The following is a 23,193-nucleotide window of genomic DNA, read 5'->3' on the forward strand; positions in this document are numbered from 1 at the left end:
GTTGGCGAGGTTGTCAAGCAGGGTGATGGTGTTGCGGTCGTTGTTGTTCTCCAGGTGGAAGTTGAGGTCCCCCAGGAGGATGTAGTCGGCGGAGGGGAGGGCATGTGGGCTGATGAAGTCGGCGATGTCCTCGCTGAATTGTGTGCGTGGTCCCGGGGGTCGGTAGATCAGGGTGCCTCTGAGGGTGGTCCTCGGGTCGGTGCGGATCTGGAAGTGTAGGTGTTCGGCGGTTTTCAGGGTGTCGTCGGTGTTGGTCGTGATGTGGATGGTGTCCCTGTGGATGATGGCGATGCCTCCTCCCATCTGGTTGGCGGTGCGGTCCCTCCGGGTGATCTTGTAGCCCTCGGGATGGCGATGGCGATGTCGGGCGCTGAGGAGTCCGTGAGGTTTCCGTGAGGAAGGCGACGTCAGGAGCTGTGGTGTCGAGGAGGTTCCAGAGTTCGATGGCGTGCCTGTGGACGGAGCGGGTGTTGATCAGGATGCACTTGAGGTGGTTGCTGCTGGTGATCGGCTTGGCGGGTGCTGGTGTGGGGCAGGTCCGGATGCAGGTGAACTTGCAGGCGTTGCAGCTGAAGGGTCCGTGGGTGTGCTTCGGGGTGGCTCGGTAGCATCCAGGGATCCCGCCGGTGTTGAGTGCGATGAGTTCGGTGGCGTTGTAGGAGAGTCGGGTCGTCATCCGTCGGTGGGGGCCAGGGGTCCTGGCGCTGGGCGCGGTCCAGTCGCGGACGGGCGCAGACGGGCTTACCTTTGGGGCGCCTTCGGCGCACAATCGGCGCGCCCGCTGCGCGAGCCCGCTGCGCGTTCGCACGGTCGCCATATATGGCGAAGTGCGAGGGAGGGCGGAGCAGCTGGGAGGCGGGAGCGGGGAGGGTACAGAAGGAAAAAAGGGGCGGGGTTAGCGGCGGTGGCGGGAAGCGGGGAGCGGGGAGGGATGAGACGGGGGCAAAATAACAGGCAAACAGGCACTGAACAAAACAATATTACAAAAGACAAATTACTACTCAATACAATAAATACAGGGGTACAAGGCAAGAAGCAGGTCAGGCGAGCACAGACCACGCCGCTCGATGGCAGGGGGCGTGGTCACGCGGCGGCAGCCGGAGCAGCGAGGCAGGCAGGCGGGAGGCACACGCAGCAGCTGGTGGCCGTGCGGCGCGGGGGGTGTCCTAAGCTAGGTCACACTCACCTGCGTCGCACGGTCGCCATATATGGCCAAGTGCGAGGGAGGGCGGAGCAGCTGGGAGGCGGGAGCGGGGAGGGTACAGAAGGAAAAAAGGGGCGGGGTTAGCAGCGGTGGCGGGAAGCGGGGAGCGGGGAGGGATGAGACGGCGGCAAAATAACAGGCAAACAGGCACTGAACAAAACAATATTACAAAAAAACAAATTACTACTCAATACAATAAATACAGGGGTACAAGGCAAGAAGCAGGTCAGGCGAGCACAGACCACGCCGCTCGATGGCAGGGGGCGTGGTCACGCGGCGGCAGCCGGGGCAGTGAGGCAGGCAGGCGGGAGGCACACGCAGCAGCTGATGGCCGTGCGGCGCGGGAGGTGTCCTAAGCTAGGTCACACTCAACCACACTTCTTGTGTATGACTTCACATGTTAACTGAGAAATATGAGTGCTGCCTAAAGGTCAGAGATACTGACTTTGGATCTGAGGAACCAGGTTTGAGTTGCACACATGCCAACAGAATCGATTCAGGAGGAAGACTTCCGATTTTAAAGCCAAAAAATGATTGCTTTCTTTTAGCTGTCTCTTGTCTGAAATTGGCTCATTTTCAATGTTAGTCTATGAGGAAAATAAATTTCCATGATTTGCATATAGCTGTGTCTGAATTAGTGTGGCGAAGTGAGCTAAAGAACGATGATGGATTCAACCCAGATCTGTGGCTGGTGGTGAGTGTCTGAAAAGTTTCAGCACTCCATCCATTATCTCCTTGTGTCTGCTTTGTTCACCCTAAGTAGGTAGGGTATGCCTAGACGTGGGTCCCTTGCTCACTTTACCACTGGATTCAAGCTAGCCAGGCTGATGAGGGCTCTGAACCCGAAATTGGTCCCAGGATGCTTGTTTCCAGTCCAGGGAAGACATGGCTTGGCAGTTTGGGCTGGATTGTTCCCATGAGGCAAAGGGTCAAGACTGATTTGCATATAGCTGTCTGAACTAGGGTTGTGAAGTGAGCTAAGGAACGATGATGCATTCAACCCAGAACTGTGACTGAGGATGGGTGTCTGAAAAGTTTCAACACTCCGTCCATCTTCTCCTTGTGTTTGCTTTGTTCGCCCTAAGTTGGCAGGGTATGACCAGACGTGGGTCCATTGCTCACTTTGCCACTGGATTCAAGCTAGCCTGGCTGATGAGGGCAGTTAGCTCGAAACCGGTTCCAGGATGCTTGTTTCTGTTCCAGGAAAGACATGGCTTGGCAGTTCGGGCTGGACTGTTCCCATGAGGCAAAGGGTCAAGACTGATTTGCATATAGCTGTCTGAACTAGGGTTGTGAAGTGAGCTAAAGAACGATGATGCATTCAACCCAGATCTGTGACTGGGGATGAGTGTCTGAAAAGTTTCAGCACTCCATCCATCATCTCCTTGTGTTTGCTTTGTTCGCCCTAAGACGGCAGGGTATGACCAGATGTGGGTCCCTTGCTCTCTGCCACTGGATTCAAGCTAGCCTAGCTGATTAGGGCAATTAGCTCGAAACCAGTTCCAGGATGCTTGTTTCTGTTCCAGGGAAGACATGGCTTGGCAGTTCGGGCTGGACTGTTCACATGAGGCACAGGGTCAATACTGATGTGCATATAGCTGTGTCTGAACTATGGTGGCAAAGTGAGCTAAAGAACGATGATGAATTCAACCCAGATCTGTGACTTGGGGTGAGTGTCTGAAAAGTTTCAGCACTCTGTCCATCATCTCCTTGTGTTTTCTTTGTTCACCCTAAGTTGGTAGGGTATGCCCAGACGTGGGTACATTGCACACTTTGCCACTGGATTCAAGCTGGCCTAGCTGATGAGGGCTGTCAGCCTGAAACCGGCCCCAGGATGCTTGTTTCCGGTCCAGGGAAGACATGGCTTGGCAGTTCGGGCTGGACGGTTCCCATGAGGCACAGGGTTAAGACTGATTTGCATATAGCTGTCTGAACTAGGGTTGTGAAGTGAGCTAAGGAACGATGATGCATTCAACCCAGAACTGTGACTGGGAATGAGTATCTGAAAAGTTTCAGCACTCTGTCCATCATCTCCTTGTGTTTGCTTTGTTCCCCCTAAGTTGGCAGGGTATGGCGAGACGTGGGTCCCTTGCTCACTTTGCCACTGGATTCAAGCTAGCCTGGCCGATGAGGGCTGTTAGCCAGGAACTTGTCCCAGGATGCTTGTTTCTGGTCCAGGGAGGACATGGCTTGGGAGTTCGGGCTGGACTGTTTCCATGTGGCACAGGGTCAAGACTGATTTGCATATAGCTGTGTCTGAACTAGGGTGGTGACGTGAGCTAAAGAACGATGATGCATTCAACGCAGATCTGTGACTGGGGGTGAGTGTCTGAAAGGTTTCAGCGCTTCGTCCATCATCTCCTTGAGCTTGCTTTGTTCACCCTAAGTTGGCAGGGTATGACCAGACGTGTGTCCCTTGCTCACTTTGCCACTGGATTCAAGCTAGCGTGGCTGATGAGGGCTCTTAACCCGAAACCGGTCCCAGGATGCTTGTTATCGGTCCAGGGAAGCCATGGCTTGGCAGTTCATGCTGGACTGTTCCCATGGGGCACTGGGTCAAGACTGATTTGCATATAGCTGTGTCTGAACTAGGGTGGCAAAGTGAGCTAAAGATCGATGATGGATTCAACCCAGATCTGTGACTGGGGGTGAGTTTCTGAAAAGTTTGCAGCTCTCCGTCCTTCATCTCCTTGTGTTTACTCTCTTGTTCCTACTCTTGTCTTGCGAAGGCTTCGATAAGAGGCTGTAACTGAGCATCGGGAGATAATGGCACTAGGATTGTGGGCAAGGTTTGCTTTCAGCCTGGTCTTCTACTCAATCATGTCATGCTGGCCTGTTGTGTCAGGAACACTACTCACTGCAAAGCAACTGACAGGAAGGCCCTGATGGCCGGCCTGTGAATTCCCTCTATTCATTTGCAGCCAAGCACCAGTCGTCAGCACTGCGCTCAGCAAAGATTCCCACAGTGACTGAGAAAGAGGTCAGCTCCAGTCTTGGCTTGCTCAGCTCATAGCTCTTGTGTGTCTGGAACACGTGCCATGACCGGCGGACCAAAGTAGCAGCATCTCCATTTGAATATGGAGAACAACAAATCACAAGATATGGGGTGGAACTGGGACAATGCGCAAACCATGTGGCAGGTTTGGGAGGGAGAAGTCAATTTCTTCTGCCATTATCCCAATCAAATCATTAGGTCCAGAGTGAAATGAGACTCGAATACGTACCAGATTTCAAGAGTGGTTGGGTGATGTTTCTTCTAATTGTCCAAGTCCAATGATTAGGTGAACTGTGGGTACCAAGACACAACTTCTGTGCCAGGACTCTGGAGCGATAGGGCAACTTGTTCTGCCCTAATCCAAGTCAATTCATCAGTCTTGCTTTGAGGTGAAACCTGACAGAAGTCCTGGACCAGAATCCATCAGTAATTGGGCAATAAACTCTTCCCTTAGCAACCCCTATTTGTTAAGTGCCAGATTTCATGACCGATTGCCTTCTTCACCCCTTTACCCAGCCAAGCCAATTGATGAGAGGTCAAGTACAATAAATACGAATCCTGTGCCCAGTTCCTGAAACAATAGGGCAACCTCTGTTGTCCTTCTCCCAGTTACATATTTGGGTGTGGGGTGGGAGTGGAATGATACATGAACCAGGCCTATGTCACGAATAGGGAGATCTCACCTGCTCTTCTCCTAGTTAAATTGCTGGGTGAAGTAGAACTGGGTTTGACGAGGGATAGGGACAGGGATACACCGAGAAAGCTGCAGGATGTGCATCTCTCTGGCTGAAAATATTGTGTGTCTTATTTTGCATGTTTTTGTCAGCAAAGTATTACTTTCAGATATGAAATACATAGTAACATGGCAGCGCAATAGATCACAGGCAGCAGAATGGTTACACAGATCAATAATGGGTGTGAAAGGTGATGGAGACAATCCAATAAGAGCACCTCACATATAATGATCATCACATATGCTCCCACTTTTGTAACAATATAGCACAGCAGCTTAAAACTTCAGACGCTAGGAGATTAAATGGCCGTGTAGCGATCTGAGCATGGAAAAAAGGGTAGTCTCAGTGTAATCTTAAGGATTTCTGTGGCTCTGAGCAAGACATTTTTGGGAGCCCATATTCTGAACAACTTTCAGTTTAATTACTCATTTTCTGCTAATTCAAGCCTGCATGATGCCAAACAAACTTTAAGTAATGGGCCATCTAAAATGTATGTCTGGAGCCCCCAAAACTCATCCAAATTATATTGGGCAAAGAGACAGAAGTAGGCCAAAAGAAGGAGAGATGATAAGATATAAAAATAGACAGAGGTGAGATTGCGAAAATGAATGTTAATTTTCCAAGGGGCCCCTTTGGAAACTAGAGGCCTGAACAATTGCCCACTTTGCCATTGCCTTATAACGTCTCTGGATAGTCTTACGGGTAGTTGGGTGCCTGGCTGAGCAGTTGAGATGACTGTCTGATCCTTGCACAAATGAACTGCACAGATTAATTCATGCCTGATTGGTGTCTCCAGCAGTGATGCATTTGATGCGTCATTGCCATGGGTGTGGGTCTTATAGTTCCACGTTTTAGTTGATGGAGTGGGCACAGGTCCACCACATCTTTCCTAGATGTTCCATGTCATAAACATTTCTGGATGTTTTAGCTGTTGCTTATCACTGATTTGTTTGCTCATAAAAATCATTTACATGACAAGCAGAAGGACATTAAATTGCCCATTTCAAGAAGGGTATCTCGTTTTGTTTGAGGTGGTTTTCCTTGTGCAGGCGTCACTATGCCTATACTTTTCAATGTTTTTGCAATATTTCAGTGACTTCCATGCTTGTTTCAACTGGTTCAGCACAGCTATGCACTGTCCCAATCTCTGCCATTTTCTGATTTTTCTTCCTGAATTGTTAAGGCACTTTCCAGCCTCCTTCTGAATCATGTATGCCTTCAGTGCAAGAGGTGTGGCGCAGCAGCCAGGGCAGCTGACTCCGGAGCATCGGGCTCACAGTTCGATCGCCGGCAGCAGGTTAGCCCATACCATGTGACTCTGGACAATAGCTCTCTTAATCTTCCCGACGACCCCCAGCGCCTTGACACCCTTAAGGGTAATTGTTCGTGCTTTACAAATACCGGTATTTCACTCCTTTTCATGTTCACTAGTTACTGGTGACATCACTTCACGACTGAAGCCTGCCACCATGGCTCTGCAAGGGGCACCAGGCCCGTCCTGCATTTCTGCAAGGAATCGTCCGTTGTTAATCCAGACATTCTTAGCAGGTGCCCTTGCTTGAGTGGGGAAATAGCAGCATGCGAGGCCTGTGATAAATTCATTCCTGTCATCAGTGGGCATGTAGTAGGCCACCTTCAAACCTAAGGCCTAGCATCCCACACTGAACCTTTTGATGCAGCTATAAGCCACTACATCCTACACCGGGGACTAACATCATCGATCCTACGATCAGAATCACCCCAAACATTAAAGAAATTGAATACCCATGTGGAAAATATGAAAACCAGATGATTTGGGACAATACCCTGAGAGGAACCAGAACTCACTCCGATGACGAACGGTCATGGTAGACACAAACACATGTATCCACCACCTCGCTCTACTTCAGGCAAAAGGGCAGCTACGTGATCGCACCATCCTCCTCCTACTGCTATGATCTCCCAATAAACACTTCATAGACCCTCCCATCTTCTATCCCTCCATTATCCTTTTCAATCCAACTAACAGACTCACATGTCCACTGCTAAAATTAACTCATATTTCCCAATACTAATTAACCAATAATTCTTTTTGAGTTCCGGAGTAGCGCGCTACTCGCCGAAAAGCGCTACGACGCCTCGTCAAGGATAGTATGCGCTGTCCAAAAAAAGGGCAACCAAAACTATCCCACATAGGCCAGGCTCATAAGCCACTCCCTTCCACACAAATACAAAAACAAAAAATATATATGATAAAGCTCAAGTGTTCTATCCCTCACTCATCTCAACCCACGTCATGTCATGACAGAATCAGTGCACCAGGCCTTCACGCGCACCAAAAATCTTCCAACACAGGCCTGGTGCACCTCAGCTTTCTGCCGCTGAGCACTCCTCGCAGTCTAAAATGCTATTACCCTTCTAATGCGCTTCGTCACCTTGTTAAGGGTACGAAGCACTACATAAATGTAATTACAATACACTCGCTCTGCAATCAGCAGCTGAGCAATTAGAAATAACATCTCCAAGCGTGGGAAGCCCAAGATGGTGGGAATGTGGTAATTGGATTGCCTTAAATTTCTCAAGTTTTATTTACCAAACCTGCACGAAAGTTGGCAGCAGGCCTCATGCCTTCCTCTGCAGCCAACCTCCCATTCCGCCACAAATAGCAATTACGAAAATATATACATCATTTCCAGGTCCACAGAAGCCACATATTATCTGCTGTAGCGCGCTCGCACTCACTGAAGGCCTCGCTGCCCGGGAGACGGGAGCAGGGCGTGGAGACGAGGGGAGACCCCTGGCGCCGAAAGCACGTTTGCCAATGACCTCATGACAGTGTAGGTATAAATCTTTGCCCGGCCCCACCAGGGACATCTTGGAACAAACCAATGGGAACAAAAGCCGAGGACACAAAGGGCCGGTTTTACGTCTGAGAAGTTCAGAAAATGTCGCAGTTGCAAGATTCACGAGCGGGATTCTGGGCAGGGACAGGCCCATTCATACTCCCATTGTGGAGGTGTCCTGCCCGGGCCTTGGGAGCGAGGCGCCGGGGCGGGGAAAGGTGGGCCGAACACAGCGAGATGGCGGGGGAGAGGGGCAGATCAAAAGTGCCTCCCCTCCCCCCGTGTCCGAGGTGGGGGTGGGGCGGTGGGCTGCTAAGGGACTTTCCTTTGTGAACTCAAGAGACAAAGTCTGGGAAACTGGGATTATTGAAAGCCAGGCTTTGGGGGGAGAGGGGAGGAGTCCATCCCCGCCCCCACCGTGCCCCCCACTTGTTGTCTACGGCCATTCCATCTCACAATGGAAAATGGGGGGTGTGGGTTAACGAAATTCAAAATGCAGCCTCGGCCACAGCTGGACAGATTCAGCCCTTGGTCAGCTGAAGTGCACGTGGGCATCTCAGCCCCATGGATTACCATACATGGTAATGTTTCACAATGCCTACTTTTATGATAGCCTCACTGCTGTTTTCCCACGCTGTATATGTCTACTCTCTCCCTGATGATTAAATATGTTGTCTATCAAACATCTGCATTGTGTCATCTAGTTGATGGGTGCAACTAGTTTCATTATTGTTACGGTTTTTAAATGTATATATTTTTGGGCAACGCCCACCCACCTTCCTATCAACCCCTTAATGGGTTATCCTGGTGAGTTTGGGAAGACAGATAACGACTGGGCCCATCTAAAAATCCTTATTAAAAGTTTTGTTATACCTACTACAATTGTAGCCCATCCTCATTTCCAGCAGGTAGTAAGTACCACACAGCATCTCTTAACAACGTTCACGTCTGACACGTACACACTGTTTGTATTAATGTTAAAAAACAGCACAGGAGTCGCTAAAAAGATATTGAACGCATCTTTGGCGACACTGCGGGCTCGCCCACTCGGCACTCGCGCTCACACACGCGCGCACTTGCTCACATGCCACTTCTTGGCGCACCAGACCCCTCAGGAACGCTTTGGGCAGAATGTTAATTGCCCCAGTAGTTACTGTTTTCCCTCTTAATTGGTTAATTGGGTTGGAATGGGTTGGAAGCTCCGCTGCGCCGCAGTGCCACCGCCCTGCAGCTCACAGAAGCCTCGGTAGTGACAGTCAGTTAGAGCGTGTGTGGGAAACGGTGGAAGTCGGTCACGGTGTGGCGTGTGATGCACAAGCTGCGTGGAGAGCGTTCCCCCAGTCCAAGGGCCGCCTCCTGCCCAGAGAGAGGCCTGTCTTCGGCGCAGTCACGCATCCCAATTAATCACACGCACAAAGGCCCGCTCCATTCAGCTCTGCCAGGCCGTGGCACTCAGTTTCCCTGTTGTATTCTGCTGAATTTGAAGGAATGAGGGGGATGTGGGGTGGAGGGGGTGGGGTGGAGGAATGAGCGGCCACAAGGGCATTGGTCCCCCCTTGCCTCCCCCTCAAGCTCATCTCAGAGGGGGTGGGCTTCCCTGTATAAAGAAAAGCTCCTGGGAGGCACACGGGTCTCTTTGGAAAAGTAGAAGGAAGGACTCTGTCGGTGGCAGCCTGGTTGGTTTGTTGTGAAGGATACTTTGGGAAGCCCTGAGAATGTCTTCCTACAGGCGCAGGTTTGGCGGAGAGACCACCAGCGTCTTTGTCAACCAGAGCCCGGTCTACACCCCAAGGAGGCGCCTGCGCTCTACCAACCCCAGTCCAAGGGTGTCTCTGACCAGGGTGACAGGCACCAGCATGAGCCCCCATTCCACCTTCCGGCCCATGCAGGATAAGGTGGACTTCACCCTGGCCGATGCCCTCAACCCTGACTTCAAGGAGACGCGCACCAACGAGAAGGTGGAGATGATGGAGCTGAACGACCGCTTTGCCAACTACATCGAAAAGGTGCGTTTCCTGGAGCAGCAAAACAAGGTGCTGGTGACCGAGCTCAACCAGATCCGGGAGAAGGAGCCCACCCACCTGGGTGACATCTACCAGGACGAGCTGAGGGACCTGCGGCGACAGCTGGACCAGCTGGCCAACGCCAAGGCCCGGACGGAGATCGAGAGAGACAACTTAGCAGAGGATCTGGACAAGCTGAGGCGTAGGTGAGACCTGAGGGGCAGGAGCAGAGGGAGGAGGCTCGAAGGCAGCGCTTAATCTCAGCCAGGAGTTGTGGGTGGTGGGCACCAGCTCTCGTTTCTGGGCACCAGCACTCATTTCTGGGGATTGGGGCTTTTCAGCTGCCGACTTTGGCCCAGGACAAATGAGAGAAAGGTGGAAAAGGGAGAATAAAGATGAAGAGAAAGACAGGAAAACAGTGACAAAGGGAGAATGTAGTGAATAAAAAGAACCTGCAAGAATGAGATAAAGATTTAGTGAGTGTTGGGTGGTGGAAGAAAGAAGCATGAGGTAGAATCGATTAAACAACCTTTGCATTTTGCCCCCTTCAGACGCAAGCTCCTAAGGAAACTTTGGCCTTTGCACTTATGTTTTTCCTGGGTTTTTGTGAGAATTTAAGCTCTATTCAAATGTTAACTCGATGGATCAGAGCTCACAATAGCACATTAAAGGTGATGAGAGAATGTGTGTTTGATGTAATGTCCTCGGTGTCCGAGGGTCCAACCCCTTGCTTGCTGTGCCACAAGATCCAAGCTATACCTCACTGAGGAGGAATAACCTAGTCAGAGGTTACTTGTGTTCCTTCTGCCAAAGCCCTATCTGTTAGTTCGGGATGGACTGTTCCCAGGAGTAGCAGGGTCAGTACTGGTTTGCATAAGGTGGGCCTCTGTCTAGAGTGGCACAGTGGGATGAAAACAATGGGGTGGAATGCTACTCAGAGAGACTGCCAGTAGTTAGAATACTTGCAAACAGTCTTCCCATCACCTTTTAATGTAAGACGTAGGACATTACTCTGATTTCAGACAAGCACCATTAACTCTCTAAGATAATCCACGTCATAACCAAGAGGTCCTATTTCCAATGTACAAAGTGATGTGCTACCCGTCTCTATGGCAGGTGCCACCAAACATCCCAAACTATGACTGTAACACAACCGGCTGCCATTTTGAATGGCTTCAACGAAGAACCTCACTGCAGGTCCAAGTTAGGCCTCAATCGGCCTGAACTTTGGACACTCTAAAGCCCTTCGGTTTCCAGTAACATCATCTCAGCAGATCACACTCCTCTTTCTCTCTTTAGGTCTGCAGAGTAACTCATAGCAGCCGACTGATGCAACCTGCATGCGCTCTATCGCTCTCTCCTTTCCCAGCACCACTCTTTAGGCACAGCTCCTCAAGACAGGGTCAGAGAGCCACTCTTGTCACTCAGGCATGACACCCAAATGCTTCTCACAGGCCACAGTGCACATGCAGCTTCCTTACAACCAAGCAGTCCCTCATGGTGTAGCGTGCTACGAAGCACTTCAACACCTCTCAAGAGTTATGAAGCGCTATACAAATGCAGTTACATCTACTGACAGGCTGGATTCAGTGCTTAATTTGAGCAGGTGCTTTCAGGTGCTCAGCACCGGCACTTCTTTCACAGGGCCGGGGCTACAATTTCTGGCCCTGCAGGTGGTGGTCTCAATATTAATTGTTCAAATTCAAAATGAAAAGAATAACATACATTGCATGGTGACTGGCTGGTAAATGTTCATAGACAGGCCAACATACACCTGTCCAGGCAGGCATGATTGTGTATCACCACGTTAGTGATGATGTCGTCACGCTGATCATAAATCCAAGAAGTCATCGACAAACTATGGCTTGCATTCTATTCCCCGAGTCTGCTGCACCCTGCCACTGCCTGGGCCTAAGCCTCTCATTGGATAATTGTAGCTGGTGGCTGGCTCATGATGGAGTTGAGGCAAGGAAGCTGCGAGAGCGCATTCGGAACTTGGGAGTGAGGGCTCTTAAGGAAGAATAAATGAAAGTAAGTGAGGACTTTCCACTTGCTGCGTAGCCAGAGTAGCATATCCTGCAGCCCTGCATTGCTGCTATCCTCAACGTGCTCGATGCGGCTGCGGACTACCACAACTTTTGTGAGCCATGGCATCACCTGTAGAATCTGTGCGCTGCACCGCAGCATGGTAATTGCTGAGCATGCGTTAGTCCAGTAGGCAGCACAGCCATACTTACCCGCATTGGCAGCATTACGGCTGGGGACAATGCCTGTGCTGTAGCAGGCATAGTCACAGCAAGCTGAGCAGTGGATGCCGATGCTGTCGCCATCCCTGGACCTACTAATTACAGGTAGCACTAGCAGTGACATCACCTGCTGTGCTTGAGCAACCGTCTGTTCCGCAATAAACCCAGTCAAACCGCACTGATTAATATATGCAAAAAAAGCATTTTCATTTGGTGTACATTTTGTTTTTGCACTCGGTGTAGGTAAGAAAGTAAAACACACCATCTTCCACTTGTTTAGGAATGACAACAGGAAAACGCAGAGTTCAAAATAGCAGGGACATGTACAGGCCGACGACAGGAGTCACAGGCAGCAGCAGTGTTACAGATGAGAGAGAGAGCAGGAGTAAAGAGAAGAAAGAAACGGGGGAGGAGAGAGATATGAAGGAGCTAAGTAGAAGAAAAGGAGAGCAAATCAGAAACAAAGAGAAAACAGCCATGATGTGATGAAGAGAGCATTCAGAAGAGAGATGATAGAATGAAAGGATGTAGAGGACAGGACAGAGTAAAAAAAAGCAGACAAATGATAAAACAGAGACACAGCTAATCACTGCTAGAAGAGTGATAGGAAAGAGCCAAGATCGAGAGGAGAGAGAGCAGAGCATGGATACAAGTGAAGAGGAAAAAGGGCAGGTCTAGAATGAATAGAGGGCAAATCAGAACTACAGGGAATAAGGTAGCACACCAGGTGTGACAAAGATGATAGAAAATAATTAGAGAGGTGAGAGGATAGACTCTTAGAAAGACTTAGGGGACAGACAGCAGATCAAGGTTAGAAGATAGAGACTGAGGCAGTGAGAGTGTTGACAGTCGGGCTCACAGGAGGAAGAAGTGAGCTGTGGCCTCCTTGGCAATTTTTTTTAGCACCTGCACTTCTTTTTTTTACAAATTAAGCACTGGCTGGATTGGTCCCTGTGTGAGCTCAGATTGAGATATTCCTTTAAAACTAGGCAGTTCGCATGTCACGCCTTATCCTCCCTTGGTCACAGTGTAAAGACATGCGTGAATGGCCAGTCACATTGTAGCTCTGACGTCACAGGCGAGCCTCCCTGGTTCTCTGGCTAAAGACTTACTCTTACAGCAGACCAAAGCGACGGCAGGAAGAATATGTGGTCGAGTGGGAGTCTGAGTTGTAGTGCTGTGAAAGGGGTGCGCACTGTGTCCCACACGGGGGTCTAACGGGGAGTTCGGGATGACGCTGCTACCGGAACTGGGCGGTCATTCCCACTTCCTCCCATGGTTTCCGGTGCCCACAGGCTCTCCCTCTCCAGCGGCACTGGGGTTTGAGTGCAAGGACAGAGGCCTGCAGTGGACATAAGGCTTCTGACCCCACTCTGTGGGGTCACGTCCATGCTACAGCTGGCCCTGTCCACTGGCACAGCCATTAATAGTGCAACAGGTGCAGCGGCCCTGTCCGGCCCACATTTGAGGCACTTGACAAAGACATCACCATGAACCGCATCATTTGCAGATTTCAACAAGATCATGTGCTTCGTGCTCAGAGGGATCAACAGTTATTCAAACTCTGCATATAATGTTTTATGCGGTTCCTGACGCTTTGACCTGTTGAGTGTTGTGTTCTTCTGCTAAAGAGGGAGGGTGTTGCCCAGATGATGTTAAGAGCCTAAATGGGTGGAAAGGAAACAAAACACTAACAAATGTAAATATATTTTAAACAGGGTAGTAATAATGAAAACAGAATGACACTTTTAAGCTGCTATTATGTTTCTATAAACCATTAAACTTCAGATAAACCGCCTCAAAGCACTATAACTAATTGGCGTTTCCATTACACAATGTAATTGAACTGATTGTTCTAACTTCTGAAGTGTGAGTTGGTCTTGCTGGGACTTAAACTAGAACATGAAGGTCACAGCATATGTTAGTTAACATCTTGTAACTCAAATAGCCAGCTTTGTCATAATATTCTTTTTTAAGTTTATGGCAATCGTATTTACATCACGCAGGAATGGTGCAACCTATTGTGGCCCTCGAGGCAAAACGTATTTTGCCTTTGGAGCGTTCCCCATTATCTAGTAATAAATCCATTTTGTGTTAGCTTCTTGTGATTTAAAGCCTCATAGTGGTTCTCTAAGGCAACAGATATATTCGTGCATGTGGAAAGGCTGGCCCTGACATCAATTCTTAAAACAGGTCCGTCTTACTCTAAAAAGGGCACCCAGAGTTTACTGAAGTCTCAAACATTTCGCATCTCTTTTAAAGCTTGTGTTTTAAATCTGGAAGCACATCCTACTGGGATACTCACAAGATAAATATTCTGTGTACACAAATGTCTGGTGGGTTGTTTTTTGGTGCAGTGTGCTTCTAGAGACTACAGCACGTCAACAGTCAACAGAGAATAAACCAAACTCAGTGCTCCAAAAGAGATTTTTTTTTACTAAAACAGGAATGCTGATATAGTTGTGTGTTCTGCTGAGTGCAATATTGTCTGTGCGTTCCACAACCTATTGTGCTGGAGGGTAGAGAACACAATTTCCACTCAATGGCGCCCCTGAGCTTCCATGGAAGGCAAAATTATCAATTGTTGGTTAAAAATATTTGGAATCTCATTTTATGAACACGTAGTTTTTTTTCTCAAGAAACGTGTACATTTGTAAAGTACTCAGGTTCATGTTTTAAGATACCTGTTTTAAAATGTGCTAAGGGCTACAGAATGCGCGGTATAATTTGTTTTTTTTAGCATAACATGCCATAATTCAGCGAATCCTGTTGTATAATTTGGTCAGCATTTCTGCATTTGTCTTGAAAACCATTGACTCTTGCAGAGACAACCCTTTGAGGCTTCCACTGCTCTCACTGGCATGGAGAACACTCACTATTAGCAGTGGGAAGAAACTGTGTAATTTCTCTATGAGGGAGCCCTGAATGATTCACAAACAAGTCCCAAATAACATAGACATAAAACCCCGAAGATTGCCCATACGGAGGCCTAAATGTTGCCCACACAGAGTACACTTCACAAGAACCCCAAAGCCCGGACACAGACTTCAACATACTGTGACTATGTGACCCTAGTATGCACGCAGAAACCCAGAATTCTACACACGGAACCACAAGTCGATGCACACACAGAACCACGAATACTGCACGCACAGCACTCACAGGCTGCACAAGTCAAACCTGGCATCACCAACAGGTTCCAAAACGGGTGCACATGCAGAACATGTAAGCAATCATGACTGTAAATGCATGTGTGTAAAAGTCAAAGCGTGCTGCAAACGGGTGCAGCTGTTAGTGAAACATAGTCTAAATATTACACTCTTACTAAACCCATAAACCTTTGTACATTGACACCCTAAATTGTATGTACATGGAGCCTCCATGCACATACAATTTAGGGTGTTTATGTACAAGGGTTTTCGGGTTTAGTATGTGTGTAATATTTAGGCTACTGTGTAGGTGTGTTTCAGCGTGTGCAGCATGTGGGGCATTGTGTGTGCAGACTTTTAGCTTCAATCGGTGTAGTCAAGGTGTTTGAGGCCCTCTGTGTGTAGCGCGGCCGTGGCTCTTCCTGCGCAAAACCTGGCTGTGCGGATGATTGGGTAGACGTGAAGGGGTGGAGGTGAAAGGCAAAGAAGGGGTTGGATGAGTCGCAGCGCTTAATTTGAGCCGGTGGTGCGGTGGAAGTCATCAGCACTCGTCCGTGTGTTCGAAATTCCATCTAGTCTTTGGGGATTCGCCTGTTGCTTCCCTGGGTGCCAGGAGTAGTTTTGGGGTTCCATCTCACGCAAGACCCCTCAGGATGATTAGAGCGCTCTACGCGTCTCTGATTGATTGTTGTTAAGCCTTTGGCGGTCCGTATGTGCAGCTTATGATGCCCCGTCGGTGCAGTGCGTGGGGTTCGGTGCATTTAGTGTCTGGGGTACCCTCAGGGCAGCCTGTGGGGATCACGGTCTAACTGGGAGACCGAGTTACTTGGATGTCTGTGGGTTTAGTTAGTACACACGCGTTCCTTCTGGGCCACCTTTTTCGGGTTCCGTGTACCCTGTTTGTTGGGCGCGCGTGGACGCAGCCTGCGGGGGTTCGTGGGTGTCAGTCAGGCGTCGTGTGTACCGCGCTCGGGCCCTCTTCGCTGCTTTTCCTCTCAATGCTCAATTATTTTTTATACCGTCTCGGTTGCTTCTCTTTGAAACATTGATTTCCAAGCCCAAGCTGTGTTCTACTTCCTGCTCACGATAAACAACTAATTAGACAACGGGAGCGGGCGAGCAAGAGAGACATAGGGAGGGGGCGGGGGCACAAAAAGAACACGAGGAGAAAGTGGGAAAGACAAAATACAGGGCACAGAGCCCAGGGAAGAGTATGCGCAGAAGAGAAAGAAAAGCAACGCGGCGTGACAGAAAGTTGGGTGGATGGGAGCGCGCGCCGTGGGTGGGTGAAAAGATAAATGGACTAAAGAGGTAACACATCTGTCGACGCACACGAGTCACCGTGTGACACACGATATTAGCTCTAGTCCCACCACACGGTATCCTTGTGATGAGCTGATATCACAAGGAGGCAGGAAAAACCACTGTAAATGGTGGTTTACCAGCTATTTTCCAAGACTTTGAACTTCCGACGTCCATTAGGGGTGTGATAACACCCCAGGATATCGGCACCAGCCTCTGCAAGCTTTTTGGGTTTTTTTGGGGGGCGGGGGGCTCGTAGGTACTTCTCGAAACGAGGTCCGCCCCCTCTTCACATGGTGAGATTGTCCTTCAAGTTGGCAGGTATGAGGTAAATGTACAGGTGCCTGCGGTCAGTGGACGGATGGGTGAATGAGGGATGGCAGGATAGACGTGGAGGTGGGCAGATGCTTTCCAGAAAAAACAGGGTTCTTACACAAGGGGAAAAGTTGGTTACAAGGTCTAACATGTTGGCGTGTGAACATATGGATTGATGGGTTTGTTCATGATGGGTGCATGAATTGATGGCGGATTAAAGAGAGGGCCAGTCAGTAAATAGCTGGATGTATGATGGGCAGGTTGACGGGTGTGTTCATGGATGAGCGCATATATTGATATATTATTGGGTGGCTTCGCAAGTGAATAGATGAATGGTTGATGGGCAAGTTGACATGTGTGTTTAGGATGGTGCAAGAACTGTGGGTGGGTTACAGAGTAAGTTGAAACATGGATGACAGGTACTTTGATAATGGATGCATGTGTTGATGATGACTCAAGAGATGGGTTAGCGGGTGAATTGATGGATGTGTGGTGGATTTGTTGATGGATTGGCGCATGTACCGATGATGGGAAATTCAGTAATGGGCATGTCCACTAGTTCACTGATGGATGAGTGTGCTTTTGGTGCATTTACTTGAAGTTGGACTGATGAGCGAACACAATAACACATAGCGCCCGATTATGATGTCGGGCGGATCGTCACCGACAACCCGTCAGTGGTGGTCTATCCGGCATCTCAGTCTGCAGTCCGACCGCCGCATATTGATGCAATCTGTCAGAGCGCACCGGCAGGGCCGGACTGGCCGTAGCGGGAACCAGGCATTTTCCCGGTGGGCCGGAGGGGTGGGGGCCGGTTTTGTGGCCACAGGGGGCTGCTTTTCTTACATGGTGCCGGTTTTTGCAGCAGTGCTACAAAATCGGCCCTCTGTAGAAAAGCGGGAGCAGTCCTTACAGGCTAACACCCACCTCCCCTCCCATTCCCAGGGCCGGTGGAGAAGCAACCTGCCAGGGCGGGTCCAGTTCCCAGTCCAGCCCTGCGCACCGGGCAGAGGGACTGACCGACGTCTCCGACAGGCTCAAGGAGCCAGTCAGGTTGTTGGTCAGAGTGTAATCCCTACAATGGGGGCAGTGCCTGAGGAGGTACTGGCATAGGGATTACGATGAACCTCTGCCTTTACATGGCATTCCGACCGCCATATGAAGGCAGACGGAATGGAACTTTGGAGGCCCTAGCAAAGCCCATGGACCTCTCCTATGAGCCATGGGGTGGCACATGTGGTGCAATCCCAAACATCCATGCATCATGTGCCAGGCACCACATGGTGCTTGGCACACAGTGCTTGGATGTTTGCGAACTGCCTATTTCCACTGCGGCTTGTGCTGGAGCCCTTTTCTAAGGCCGTGGCATCAGTAGCAATGGAAAAGAGAGGTTTTCCACCGGCTGCATGGCGATCACATTTAAATCGGGCAGGTTGAACATCCGACATACAGTCGGCCGGCACCAGCCCGCCCGCCATCGTAATGAGGCCCATAGTTACGTCAGTGGATTAATAAATGTTTTTTGGGTACATTTAATGAGTTTATAAAGAGGTGGGTTGAGGGGGTGAATAGAATTGCACATGGATGAATGTTTGAATGGATACAGCAGTTGATGGATGAATGAGTTTGGTGTGCATTTATGTGCTCTGGGTCGGTTGATGGGTGATTAAATGAAATGTATAAATAGGTGGAATAAATGAGTGAAATGGATGCATAAATGGATAGACAGACGGACACACTAATGGATACAAATATCCTTATGGACATGGTCGGGTGGGTGTGTAAGTGCACTGTGTGGGCTGACGGGTCGCCTGGCGGTGAGGTGAGGTGAGACAAAGTGTTTCAGGTGCAGGTGAATATCTGGGTGAGTTTTGATATGAGTGAGTAGGCGTGAATGCTTTAACTAGTGCACAGTGGTATTGGCCTGCTGGTAGGATAGTAATTATGTGGGTATGTGGGAAAAGTGGGAAAGGAAATGAAGCAAGGTACAAGGACAGAGTACTCATGTAATGGGTTAATGAATGCATGTAGGGATGACTAAGCAGAAGCTAGGAAGGATGAAAGCGAAAGAGGATAAAATGTATGGAACATGCTTAGGGATGGGTGGATGCCCTGCCTAATTTGTGCAGGTGGCTGCAGGTAGTGAGCAGTAGCACCTGTTTTTGGGGACCAGGACTTATTTTTCATCTCCGCTCTTTGACCTAGCGAGAAAAGCAGAAGAGGGAAAAAAAAGGAAGAATAGAAAGTAAAACCGTGATAAAGTGAGAATGCAGAGATAAAAAGAACCTGAAAGAGTGAGATAAAGGGACAGAAGAAGTAGGGAGGAGGTAAAAGAGGCATGAGGTGAATCAAAAGAAGGCAGCCTCGATATTCTGTCACCTTGGTATTCAGCAGCATCTACAAAGCGCTCCTAACTAAATCTTTGTGCCCCCTATATTTTTTTTTTTTTACAAATTATGAATGTGTGTATGGAAACCCCCTATTTCTATCTCTTTGCATTTAGTGTTATGGGGCACCAAATGACACATCACCACATTCACTGTGGAGACATATGTGTAGTACCCACGTCGTAATACAGCTGCAAGCCAAGCAATAGGCCAGATATACTAAGCACTAGTCACAATTTGCAACCTGTGTTTTGTTGATTAGTGCAGTATTTTGCTAACTGACCTACGTACTAATAGGTCGTTTCACAAAAGACTAAATTGTAGTGGATCAGAATTCGACCTGCTTCATTCATATTAATGAGGTAGGTCACAAATTGCATCCCAATACGGTTCACCGCCATCACAGGGATGGTGGCCTGCTTGGGTCAGCAGGCCACCTTATCTGTGATTGCTTTTAAATAAAGCAATCATTTTTTTTAATGCAGCACGTTTTCCTTAATGGAAAACAGAAGGTGCTTAAAAAAAAGAGAAGTTTAACAATCATTTTTTAGGTGTGGTTGTGGTTCATGGTACTACAAGGGGGGGGGGGTGTCCCCTATCAACCCCTTCCCATTTGTGAATGGGTTACCACCATCTTTATGCAGTCAATGATAGATAAATGTTTTACAGCTGGATTTTGGTTGCAAAATATGAATACATCCCATTTCCAATGGGTATTTCTACGGGACTCTCTAAACACGCTCCTTCCAAATTCTGATTCTGTATGTAGTCACACACCAAAATACTGTGATATGGAATTAAAATTTGTGTTTGCTACATACCAGAAGGTCTTTTTGAGATCGCAATCAGCCCGATTTTATGGATCTCACCCTTTGCGAACGCAAAAAGATTTAGTACATCTGGCCCTAAGTCTCTGGTTTTACCGCCCTAAAAATAAGGCATATGGTCGGATTCCCCAAACCTCCTATCTGCACACAGTCAATGAGCATGTCAGCTCCAGTGCAACATGTAGCATGCGTCACCCACCAGTCTGCTGTCTGTGGTGACGTGATTGTGACTCATCTGCTCAGTGGCTGGAGGGTCGCGCAGTGGGTTTGTGCTTGCTATAAGGGTGGGTTAGGGTGACATAGGGGTGAAAAGACTGTAGGACTTGATGTTAGTATTGGCATGCACACCTACAAGGGCCCATCCAGCAGGCATAGTTGAAAGGAGTTTGAAAGACAGTTGTTAAGAATTTGAAAATGATTGCCAACTAAATTGACAGTGTCTCTCAGTTTGGCTGGTGATACTTTTCCCACATTGAACGAGATGGCGAAGCCAAGAAGGTACGCAACATGCTGACTCGAGATGGCGATAGAGGGCGCACATATCTGGTTTTCCAGTAATAGTGAATGCCCTTCCCCTGACTTAGGAGTGTTGTCCTCTCTGGCCATGTGCAGTCTGCACTGTGGTGTTTGTGATGTGGCGGCTCAGGCAGTGAGCCCAGACAGTCAGCCTGCTGCAGGATAGAGCTATCCATTTTGTGCTTGTTACTGCCTATGGGGTGGATACCATTTCCTACAGTGACCACAGGTCTTAGCCTGGGAAGGGTTTGTTCACTTGTGCCAGAGATTGGGTATGGTTTCAACGCGGTAGAGTTGACTTTTAAGTGAACCCATCATTGCCATCCTCTTTCATTCGGTCACATGGCATCGGGTTTGCATCTGATGAGTCCTCAGTAGGTTGCTGATGTAATGTTTAGACTCTTTTGTTTTGTCCTTTTTTACTTCCAGTGTGCCTTTCAGGTACAAAGCTACCTTCTAAGGTGCAGTGTATGTATAATCGTTGCCCGTGTAGGAACCACAGCTACAGAGGTGCATGTTAGTTGCAATCTTTCTTTTATTTGTGTCACAAATCTACCAGTTTTTACATTGTGTCTGCAGCTCCTCCCTGATAGGTTTGGCCTGGAAGTGGACACAGGTACAGCAGTGCGTTGCGCTTCCCACCTAGTTTATGCCAAACTCAGCCCTAACCATGATGTCATGTCACTCCTGGTGGTGTGAACTCCATTGCTATCTCGCTACAACTCTCCGAAATCAGTAAAAACAGTAACTTACTCACAACACACCAATCAGGATCCAGAATGGGACATGGAATTGAAACACCATCATTAAAAATCCCGAACAACAGCCACCCATCCAGAATCATGCCAATCATCTTCAGGTCTCTCCCTGTGCTGGCGCACTCGAGGCTACCTAGCGCCAATGCAGACACCCTTGCACTATGGTACAAGGGTACCAAAAAGGGTTCACAAAAACAATCCTTACACAAATATTCCTCTTTCTATGTGCGCTGCAGAATGCGGCACAACTGTAAAAAGGGAGTAATGAGGAGTAATAAGGCTATTTTGCTCGTTACACCTCTGTCTGATAAGCGTACCATTTTGGCGTAAATTCAGGTTTACAAGTCTTTGTAAATCTGGGTTTGCGTCATAATACATGGGGGGGGGATCATTCGCGGCTCCTGCAGGTAAGCTCTGTGGGGCGGCGGGCCTGGGTGCGAAGGAGGAAGCTGACAGACGTTGGAATAGGGAAAATAAAATAAATAAATACATCCTATTCTGTCTTCTGTTGACTCCCTCCACCCCCACCCGCCTTCCAACCGAGCTTACCTGCAGGAGCCGCGGCTGGGGTGAATGCATGTGAACCCCCCTGTCACACCCATATAAGCATCCCAGACACAAAGTAACTCCAGGCAGTGTGTGATTTGAATTTACTAAACCACACAAAGCCACTCAAATTGAATTTGCGTGGATTTGTAAATGCCAAAAAGGATGTTGCAGCGCCGCTTTGCCACAAAAGTGACGCAATCCCGAAATCATAGTACATATGGGCGTTGGTTTTACTTGAGCCGGCCTCACCATGTTGCCCATGATACGTTGATTCCTCTGCATCCGCACCCCAGCCCCCAAACACCCCGGCGGAAAATTAGACTTAACTCGAGTGCAGTAATGATTTCTGGATGGACGCCGAGAAGGAGGTTTTTCCAGCCTCTTTGCCTTTCAATGAAATTAAGACACAACATACTTTTACAGACATTTTTCAGAAAGTCTGCTTTCTGATGGTAATTAAGTGCAGAGGCGCATTCCCAACTGTATTAAATTAAATGCAAACTTTAAATTATTTGTCTTGCTCCCGATCAGGACAAACAGAATATTTCAGAACTCTGACTTTTGCTGGCCGGTATTTTTTATAAAGCAAAATTTGTGAGCAGCGCATCTGAGACCCTTGCTCAACAGCGCCACCGTATGGATACAATCCGCATTATTCAGAGGAGCGAAAAAGCCAATTTTCTATACATTTGTTACAAAGAGTGTTCGCCATACCGCTCTGTGATATTTGGAGAACAAAAGCTCCAGCAAATAAGATCCACCATAATCGGCCCTCGCTTAAAACCAGCCGCCATCAGACACAGCGGTAGCTATATAATTCTTACTCCTTCGGTTTTACTTATTATATAAACTCAGAAGTTAAACGGGATTTTAGAAGGCTCATTATGAGGGTGACACAATAATCCAGTGGTATAGCTTCCGCGTTTCTAACATAATTAAAGCAGGCGACAATAGAACCTTGAAACGTGGGCACTGAACATCACTGGGAAACCTCCTAAACAAATCCGGGGTCCACTATAATCTCTATGCAGATGACACTCAACTCTACCTCAAGGTTGCCTCCACTCATGATCTCTCCATCCTAAGATCTACTCTTGACTCCATTCAAAACTGGATGTCATCTCATCAATTGATTCTGAATCCCTCCAAAACTGAATTCCTCCTCTTCTCCTCCCCACTCTCTCCTCCCCCGGTTCAATCATGGATGGATCAGATGAATCTACTAAACAACAAACCCATCATTGTCGACAGCGCAAAATCTCTTGGTGTCATTCTAGACAAAAAACTCAATCTAACTCCCCACATCAATTCTATTGCAAAATCTGCTCGCTACCAACTGCGCCTTCTTTGGGGAATCCGTCGCTTCTTCCCGGAGCAGGACCTTAT

At 48.5% G+C, this 23,193-nt stretch overlaps 1 protein-coding gene across 1 annotated transcript in view; it reads left to right on the forward strand.

Annotated features, from left to right (window-relative positions):
* Positions 1–9,369: 9,369 nt before the first annotated feature.
* The window catches only part of GFAP (glial fibrillary acidic protein), a 57,380-nt gene continuing 43,556 nt past the window's right edge, over positions 9,370–23,193 (forward strand). The window contains exon 1 of the mRNA XM_086923878.1: positions 9,370–9,964. Coding sequence (XP_086780004.1) covers positions 9,471–9,964 — 494 coding nt within the window. The 5' untranslated portion in view covers positions 9,370–9,470. The remainder of the gene's footprint in view (positions 9,965–23,193) is intronic.

This window comes from Lissotriton vulgaris, chromosome 5 (genome assembly GCF_964263255.1).
Source record: "Lissotriton vulgaris chromosome 5, aLisVul1.2, whole genome shotgun sequence".
NCBI classification, from domain to species: domain Eukaryota; kingdom Metazoa; phylum Chordata; class Amphibia; order Caudata; family Salamandridae; genus Lissotriton; species Lissotriton vulgaris.